Source organism: Corvus brachyrhynchos, unplaced genomic scaffold, assembly GCF_000691975.1.
Source record: "Corvus brachyrhynchos isolate BGI_N302 unplaced genomic scaffold, ASM69197v1 scaffold59, whole genome shotgun sequence".
Classification (NCBI taxonomy): Eukaryota; Metazoa; Chordata; class Aves; order Passeriformes; family Corvidae; genus Corvus; species Corvus brachyrhynchos.
In genome coordinates, this window is record NW_008246054.1 from 1,755,500 (window position 1) to 1,765,164 (window position 9,665).

The 9,665-nt window shown below is 47.0% G+C and overlaps 1 protein-coding gene across 1 annotated transcript in view; it reads left to right on the top strand.

Annotated features, from left to right (window-relative positions):
* Positions 1-5,527: 5,527 nt before the first annotated feature.
* Positions 5,528-9,665, top strand: part of RBM18 (RNA binding motif protein 18) — a 6,268-nt gene continuing 2,130 nt past the window's right edge. Inside the window, exons 1-3 of the mRNA XM_008642153.2 lie at positions 5,528-5,698; positions 6,513-6,599; positions 8,369-8,454. Of these exons, the coding sequence (XP_008640375.2) occupies positions 5,543-5,698; positions 6,513-6,599; positions 8,369-8,454 (329 nt within the window). The 5' untranslated portion in view covers positions 5,528-5,542. The remainder of the gene's footprint in view (positions 5,699-6,512; positions 6,600-8,368; positions 8,455-9,665) is intronic.

The window sequence follows — 9,665 nt, forward strand, 5'->3', positions numbered from 1 at the left end:
GCCCCCGCAGCGGCGCCGCCCCGGACGGGGCCGTGTTCCCGCATCAGCACCGAGCCCTCCCGGGCGGTGCCGCATCGCCCCTCCTCGGGCCCTGCCCTGCCCCCAGGGCCCAGCCTGAGCCCGAGCACTGCTCCATCTCTGGTACCAGCACCTCTCCGGGGTGTTGGGGGTGTTCCCGTGCCCGGCAGGCAGCACAGGCTGCTGTAGCACTCCCAGCTCCTGCCTCTGCCCCGCAGCGAGAGGTGACAGTCGCCCACTCGAGCAGATTTGCACTCTGAGGAGCAGCCCGTGCCTGCTGGGCGCTGATGCAGGCAGGGAGTCGCCTAAAATGTGGGTGTGTCTGTACGTGGGGTGTCCCCCACAGACCGAGGGGCTCAGAGGCAGGTCCTTGGCTCCTGCAAACAGCACCCACCCCCTGAGACGCTGCTCGGGCTGGGAGCCCAGGGGCTGAAAACATCCCTGTTCTCTAAAGTAGGGAAGTGTAGAATATCAGGTTGGAGACTTCCAGGGTGACAGCAGTACAAACAACGGTAAAGCAAGGCACAGCCCTGGAAATTGTAACCCCGAGTGGTTGGGGTTTGCAGAGAAATGAGAGTGGGCAGGGAAGACCTGACAGCCAGGGATCTGTGTCAAACAAGAGCCTTGTTTTGGTATTTTGCTGGGTGTGAGTTCAGCAGAGGAGAGTGGCTGGAGCAGTGGATGGTGGGGAGTGGTGGGCTTGGCTGCTGTGGTGGGTAAGTGCATGAATCAAACACATGTGTGAGCATTTTGTGTTTTCTCCAGGCTACAGATAATTATCTCCTGAGCAAGCATAACATTTGAACAGCTAAATTGTCAAGGGGACATGATGTGCTGTCCAATATTTGGATAGTGTGCTGTGAAATCACTAGGTTGTAGAAAAAGGAAAGCAAACCAAAACAATTTGGGCTTTACACACTCATAACAAACAAGCATTTTTGATTAACTATTGTGTGTGTCTGCCGTGGAATACTTTTTCTTCCTGGTTCTTTTTGTGTGTGTGCAGGTGCTGGGGTTTTATTCTGAGTGTGGTTCATCTGAACAGAGCAGCTCCCTAATAGCCTCTAAATGGAATCATTAATGCATTGTGATTTCAGCCATTCAGCTTGGGGAGGTTTCTGCATTAATTACCACGTCTATCCCACAGCTCTGTTACTGTGGTCTGTCCACATTCACTGACCACATACAATTAGATATAGGAATTCTTGAATGTTGTTTGCTGGGTCCTTAGGGATTCAGGAACTGGGTTAGAGTGAGGAGAGGAATGGAGGACGTAAGTGCATTGGATCCTCCACTCCCCGGGGTGATCCTCAGTGCTGTCAGACCCGTTCAGTAGAGGTTGCTCCTTTTAATCTTGGTCAGATAAGTCATAGCTTTATATGGCAAAATTTACTGCTTTCATCACTTGGATGGAAGTGAGTTTGGTGTTTCCTCCAGGGTTCTCAAACCTAAAGGGCTTCCATGCTCCTGAATGTTTAAAGTTTGCCCAGTGATGAGTGACAGTGCTTTCTGCTTATTTCAGGCTTTATAATTCTGTGTCTTCCTTTTTGTTTTGCTTTAAAATGGCTCTTCTCTCCTGCAAATGATATTGTATGTCCATTTCCTTGTGAATAAAGGAAGAGGAAGCTCCTTTTAACACATTGTCAATGTAGAGAAAGTGTGTGGTCAGTAAGTTTCTATAAATCATCTTGACCCTTTTTCTCTCATGCTAAGGGCTTACATCTCTTGTTCTAGTTGTTCCTCTGAATTATTCCTGTTGAGGTTATTATTCACATGACTAAATCAAACCCCTGAAAACGAAATGTTTCTGCATTTGCTGCTTTTATCTGTTTTTAAAGAGTTGCCTTTGTTATTTCTATGTTGGATTTGTTTAAGACAGAGTAAGGTTGATTGACTTGTTGGCAGAGTTAATAAGTGGTTGTGACACTCTCAAGCAGAAATGAGATCAAAAAGTCTTGAATCAATCCAAGACTTCCATTTAAAGAACAAACTGTAGCTGCAGTCATGTGCTGGGGCGTTACACATTGGAGCACAAGCTGCAGGAACAGGCATTTATAAATGTAGGGCTGCCCACAAATTACAGCCTGGGAGCTGATGCTTTTGGGAGGTTATTGCACACCCTGAGTGACTGTGACTCAGCTGGGGGTGCTGGCATACCCTGTGCACTGGGTTACAGTGGCTCTTCAGCTGGGCATTCCTCCTTGCTGGTAGTGTTTGTGGGTGACTTCTTTTATCCAGCATCCTTGAAGGGATTGTCTGCCTGTGGAAGCAGGTGGTGTTGGGAGTCTCCTGAGTGTGTGCTTAGCAGCTGGAAGGAGGAGGGCTGGCACCAGGGGACCTCACAGCTGCTGCTGACAAAGGACGGTGTCTCCAGGCGATCCAGAAGCTGTGAGGTCCCTGCCATGGGGTCTGCATGAGGAGAGCAGCAGGTGGTTCCTTGTGGTTTGGTGTCACCACTGTCACCATGGGCATCTGGTGCAGCATTTGTGCCCCAGCTGCACAGCAGGGCAGGGGCTGTGCTGTGGCTCAGCTGTGTGATCTCATCACCCCTCAGTGCTCCCATCCCGTGGGGCAAAACCACGTGGTTTCGTTACCTCTGCGTGTGGCAGGTGGGGTAGAATTGCCTCCTCTGCCCAATCCTGTTTGTAAAGCCTTCTGAGACCTTTCAGGGTTTTGGACAGGCAAAGATTTCATTTTCAGCTCTCTGGTTCACATTATCTGATTTCCCGTAGCCTTTCAATGCCCATTCATTTTCCACGGGTATGAAGTAGCTGGTGTTCAACTTCCTCAGCTGTTGTGCTGCTTGTCGAGGATCCCATCTCGATGAGTCTCACCTAGAAAACAATGTGTGCACAAGCTGTTGTTACAGACCCCCGCTGGCTCCCAGTGGGGCAGAATTCCTCACAATAATAGTTTTCGCATGTGGCCCGGTCCCCGCGCGGGATCCTTGGGACAGCATTGTTCAGAGGAAGCCTTGCCTGCGTCTGAATAGCGCTCGGGGTGCCAGGAGGAAGAGAGGAGGAAAAGGAAATGGGGGAGCTGCAGGTTTGTCTCGCATTCACATCAGATGACAGGAAGTGGAGATGGAGGTTGGCCGCGGGATCTGTGCAGCGTGGTGGGGCCGCAGCGGTGCCAACAACTTCCAAGCTCTGGATGACCCACGTTGTTGCCATAGTAAAGCTTTTTACATCTTCTCACCTTTTTTTTTTTCATAAGGCTTCAGGTTTTCCATGACAGTTTTCTTCTTCGGTACCTCTTGGCCTGAAGAACTACTTGTCAAGTTACTGTTAATGCCCTCATTATTTTAACAATAACAAACCATAATCACAGCCTGAAGCGTTAATTACACGAGATTTGTGAGCTGTTCCACCTTGAGGAGGTGACCTGCAGTTGTAAAATTGCAGGCATGGTTGGAAAAAGGATTCTAAATAAAATAGATGACATAAGTTGCTTCTAGACTGTTGATGAAATTTGTTTTAAAGAAGCAACTATCACCTCACTGCGAAGAAAGTACTATTTGAACACAGATGCTCTCAGAAAAAAAACACCCCCAAAGAGTTCCTTTTGGCAAGGCAGCTGCAAGGTTTTTAGTGCAGAACTCAGGGAGAATCTTCCCTGCCCTTCCCCTGCCTCTGTAATGGCCAAAAGGGCAACAGCATCCTGGTGGTAAGGACTTTATTTCCATACTGCTGAAATTCCGAGGGCTTTTTTGTAGCAGTATGTTTACAGAAACAAACCTGAGGTGCGTTTACATATTTTGGAGGCTCTGGAAGTCCAACATGTGGAGTTTTTTATACATCATGTCTCCAAAGTCAGTTTTTCACTTGCACATCTGTGTCTGCTTGTTGGAAGTGTGAGGTGGTGAAATTTGGCTACTGTGTAATCAGCTCCTTTTCTTTGCCCTGCTCTTTTGTGTTTCCCTTGCTTTCTGAGCAGAGTTTGAGAGCTCATGGGCTTCTTGGAAGACCATGCACTTCATCTGTATTCCAAAGGATGTAGGAAGCCTTCCATAATCAATGACAATGTGTGTGTTCCCCCGGGGGATAACTTGGCCCTTCTGCACCGCTCGTCTGTACACACGCTGCACCTTCACCTCTTTAAAAGTGCACATCCTGAATGTCCACCGTGACCATCCTGTGGGATGACTCACATTCCTGGAACTTTCTTGCCTGGCTTCTGAGGCTTAACAAAGGGCTAAGGCCCTTTTCACACATCCTATCAGGCTTTATTAGGAAAAATGTTGTCTGCCCTTCCCATTTGGACGGTCCCTGTAGTCGCCTGGTGCACTTGGCTGTCTTGGACCACTACTGACCATTCATGTCTGGACATGGGAGGTTTCATCCAGTGCCTGGTGTTATCCTGGTAGGCTCTGTGAGCTCTGAGTGTTACCTTAAACACTAAAGATTGGGGTTAGACTGTGTGGTTTGCTAGCAAACACTGTACAGCTGCTTGGGAGATGAGTCCTGTGTAAGACACCCTTATTAAACACTTAAATAATCCTTAGAGGCCAGGGATGGGGTCAGGCGGTGAAGGAACAATGAGTGTCACTTTTCTCCTAGGCCAGCCAGTGTTGTTAAACACTTCAATCCCAGGGAACCAAAAAAAGCTGCAAAGAACTTGCAGGATTAGATGTGGCCTGTACAGCAAATGTGCTCCTTGTTTTAAGTTGCTCAATGCAGTAGATACTAAGCAGACAGATTTACTCTGGCTTTCCCCAGTTTTATTGGAAACAGCACACTCCCCACTGGATGGCAGGAAGATAATTGGCTAAAGAAGTGTCTGACTTCCATGAACATGTCACTGAAAAGCTGTCTGAGCCAGAAGCACTGGCAGATTTGGGCTGGATGATACTGAGGGCTGGCCGGTGCCTTTGCCTTTTTTGTTGAGGTCTACTGGCAATTCCTGGCTTCAGGTTGTTCTGTTTATTCTTCTGTTTTCCTACATCCCCATCTTTTCCAGGCAAGTGTCTGTGTGCCCTGGGGTGTCCTTGCCAGTGCACTGACACTGGTTGGCACAGGGAAGGGATGAGTTTGTGCAGGGAGAGGGAGGGCAGCAGGAGGAGCAGGATCCTGAGGGATGCAGGGTGCTGTGGATTGTGGGCTCAGACTTCTTGTGCTGGGAGAAGAATACAGGGGGAGCTTCAGGTGGTCACATCAGGGCTAGAGAGGGGGAGACAGGAGGGTTATGTTTAAAAGCAGGAGTGATTTAGTGAGGCAGGAGGCAAAGCCCTCCCAAACCCCTTGGGAGTCATTGCATAATAGTCCAAAAGGCAGCTATTAATAGATCTTCTGTGTGCCCTTCAGCTGGCACTGCTGGGAGGGAGCTTTGTGCCTTGGGGTTTTGGAAAGTCACTGGTAACACTGCTCAGAGCTGTGGATGCTGAAGGGGTGCTGCACAGGGCACCCACTTCTGCAGGGAGTGGGGAATGTGTGTGACTCAGCTGAATGTGTTGCTACCAAGTGTGAGCTGCATGTGTGTGTGTCGGGGGTTCCTCTCTATCTCCTCACTGTCAGTGGGATGAACCATGTCACAAATGTTTTCTTTTCTCTTCAGATACCACCTCCTCAAACTCCTTCAGAAGTTTGGCAAAGTAAAGCAATTTGACTTTCTCTTCCACAAGTCTGGTGCTCTGGAAGGGCAGCCGAGGGGTTACTGTTTTGTCAACTTTGAAACCAAACAGGTAAGTTGCTCTTTATCTAAAGTTCTGATACAAATGACTGACTTCTTTCCCCTTATTTAAAACTACAACAGGAAGGGATAAATTCAGTACTTTGTCTACACAAACCCACAGATTCTAACAGCTCTGCTCTGTCACAGCCACTTTGTGCCTGCTCCTGGAAGTAGCAGTAGTGATTCTCCTCTGCTGTCTTTTCCTGAATCCTGCTTTTTAATGCTAACCAGAAAGGGCCAGTTCTTTGGTCCATTTTGCAGCTGGTGATAAGGATGTCAGAAGAGCCCTGACACTGTGCATTAGCTCTAGAAAATTATTCATAGCAAGGTGGAGCAGCATTGCCATAAATCTTCAGCTGCTGTGAGTCAGGTTTTATGGGAGTGTCCCAAAACTGCTGAGCCCAGAACAGGACAGAGTGGATCATGGTCCCAGTGCACAGGAGCAGGGTCTGGACTGAGCAGGGGTAGGTGTTAATGACACACAGGTAACCTCTGGAATGAGTCACAGTGTTTTCTCCTGCACCAGAAACCTTCCTCCAAATGCTGTTCCCAGGGCCTCCATGTTTGGTATTTTCAAAATTGAGTATTTTCCCCATTTCGTCCCCCAAAACAAATGAAAGAATTAAACAGCAAGGCTGATAAAGTCTGGTTACTGGGAGTCTTTTGAAGATATCCCTAGATTGGGATACAGTGGGATAAACTTTCTGTGCTGTCAATGAGCTGTACTTACAGTAGGCTGAATAACAAAGAAAAAAAGGCTCTTTCCATGTAAGTCAGTTTTGAGTAAAGGCTTGGTTTGTTTATGGAGCTGTCTTCCTGTGCAGGAAGCAGAGAAGGCAATCCAGTGTCTCAATGGGAAGCTGGCCCTTTCCAAGAAATTGGTGGTGCGATGGGCACACGCACAAGTCAAGGTAAGCTGGTTGCTGGAAAGAAGAGTTGCTTTTAGTTTGCAAAATTGAAAAACTTTAATACTAAAGCTTTCTTATCAAGTCTGTCTTGGACTGGCAAAAAATAGTTTCAGTCTGTTCTAGGAAATAACTTGGAGAGTTGATGTTTACAATCTACAGCTTCTCCTGTCTACCCAAACTGTGCTGGATTAGCTGTGAGTGAGGACAGGCCCTTTAACCTGGGGTTCTTTGGGAGGGGGTTTCTGGTCAGAGCAGTGTGAACAGATTACTTCTATAAATGTCCATGTTTTAACTTTTCCCAAACTTAGTGAGTAATTGGCTGGAAGTTTGAATCCTTCCCTTTGTGGTTTTCTGGATAGGAGAGGTATGGAAATTCCCAATTACCGGTTACTGTGTTACTTTGTTCCACTTCTGAAAGCACTTATGCGGCAGCAGCTCTAATTAGTTTTGACTTTAAAGTAACATACTCTGCATCTAAGCTAAATATCCTTTTATTCCTTGTTCTGTCACATAAACAATCAAGTTTTTAAGATTGACTTAGGCAGTACCTTCTGGAACATCCTTATTTTAATTTTTTTTAATTCTTGTCTTGTTTCTCCTACAGTTATTTACTATCTTGTATTTGATAAAGCAATTTATTTTGAATAACTTTCTTTGCAGATAAACAGATTTTGGGGGAGGCAGAGAGGAGATGCTTGTTGCTATTTTCTTTTGGGTAGTTCTCTTTTAGCGTGTGTTGATTATCCTCCAAGCAGCTTTCTGCTCTGTCTTATCAAGTATATTAGTGCAGCTGTTTCGGATGCTTAAAAAACCAGACCAGGTATCTTCATTAAAGGAGACCACATTGTTTTAGTTACTGACTTCAAGGGCTCTTGTCTGCACATCCAAGCTTGTGCAAATCCAGTCTCCATTTTCTGTAGCCGTGGAGCTACTGGAGTGCCACGTGCTTCCGGATGCCTGAGGAATGATCAGGCCACGAAAGGAGTCTGAGCTGGAGGAGTGAGTATCTGCCCAGCTGCTCCAGGGTCTGGGGAGCAACATGCATAAATAATCACCTCGGTTCACATGGCATTTTCTAATCCCTGAATGGAAAGACTTAACAGCACAAAACTTTGGCTTATTGTAACAAGAGTTTGTTTTAGACAAGACCAGCACGGTGCTGAGCAGCTCTGAGATGAGTGGCCAAGGCTCACTAGACGCTGTCAGTTTGAGCAGCTCTGCTGAAAAACAAACCTGACTCTGTGCCAAGCGAAATAAGGAAGCAGAACACTGCAAATAGTTCAGGAGGCCCGTTGCCCACAGAGATGACAGACTCACAAGCTGCCTTCTACAGAAAGGAGGTGGTTCCTAACTGGTCTTTTTTCTTTTCTTTCCCACCTTTTCTCCCAGCACTGCCCGGTTCCGTGCAGTCATGTGCTCGGGTTACCTTCTGGCTCTGCACATAAAGAGCATAGCAAACAGTACAGTAGTTACCTTCAAATTTACCATCTTTGCTTCCTGCCTTACATAGAGGGGAACAAGAAGTGACAGGATAAGGTTTAAGGATCCACAGTACAGTGCACATAACTGTTCAGTATCCAGTCTGCATTCCATGTTGGTACTAACCAAATACTGTGGTTGGGATTTCTTTCAGCGTTTGGCCATCAAAATCTTTCCTAGCAAAAGCTCCACAAAACCTGAGGCTATGTTAATCCAGCTTTAAAGTCCATCTGTGGGAAATGTTTCTTTGTTCCTAATTGCAGCTGACTCAGTCCTTGGTCTCTTGCTTGCAGAGATATGATCACAATAAAAATGAGAAGATCCTTCCAATCAGTCTGGAGCCGTCTTCCAGCACAGAGCCGCCCCAATCCAACCTAAGGTAGGAGATGGGTTGGGTGAGAGGTGACCCAGCTGTGGGGCTGGCAGGGAACCAGCTTCTTCCCTTTTCAGTAAGATTTAGAGTTGTTGGCATTGTTTGTGTTAAAAATCTAGCATGGCAAAAAAGCTGTTTTTGAAAGGGCAGTGCCTGTGAAGTCACTCACTTGATGGGGGATACTTCAGACTGGAAGTTTATTTTCTAATGTGCGAAGCCAGTGGCTGGTAGGAAGGGAATGAGGTGAGGAGGGGAATTGGGAATGTGTAGCACTCCAGCTCCCTTGGCCAGAATCACTGCACTTCATGTGGATTTCAGTGAGAGGGTTTTTACTGTACTAATTTGTTTCAGCAAAATGCTTATGAGCAAGAAGTTCTACTATAGTGGCTGAAGATTAAAACAAAATCACGGGTAGTACTTCGCATAAAACTATTTTTTTTGGTTTTTGTCAGTGGTTTTTTGCCTGTGTAGGTCTTGTCTGTGGGATGTAGTTAAATTCTCCAACCTCTGCATTTACCTAAAGCACATGGTGCTGCTTTGCTAATTCAGTTTGTTTGAAAGGGTGTGTGGTTTTCCTCTGTGTTCTGTCACTGGAATCCTGTGAGGAACCAGGACCAGATTAATGCATTTTCCCAGAGATAAAATGAGCTTGGAATTCAGAAGTAACAGGCTAGGAGGTAAAGAGCAGAGGGCTTTGAGTCATGCAGATTGTTAACTGCATCAGTGGCACAAAGGGGTTGCTCTAGTGAGGATGGATGGTGCAAGAAGCCACCGCGGGGAAGGGAACATTCCTCCCCGTCCATACCCAGTGGAGGATAGTGAATAACAAAAGTCCTAGGAATTTGGGGTGTAACCTAGGATAGCTTCTCCCTTTGGGATAAACCCTGCTAATGCTGAAATAATGTTTCTTCCTGACCTAATTGGAGTCTGGGGTTTTCCCATCCCGAGCGGGCTGTAGCTGGGAGGAAGTCTGGCTTTCATTTCTCTGCTGTTCCCAGCAGCCTGCTCCGAGCTGTGCTCTGCTGCACATGCTCAGACCTCCTGAAATGACATCATTTCACATGAAGTAGGAAGGCTTGTCGTGTTCTTGTCTCACTCAGCGTCCTCAAGAAAGCTCTGAATAGGTGCAGGGGCCGTTATTTTGGGGTGCTGAGGTGTCCCTTGGAGGAGCAAACCCATGCAGAGGTTGAAATGCAGCAGTGTGGGCTCTGGGCAGT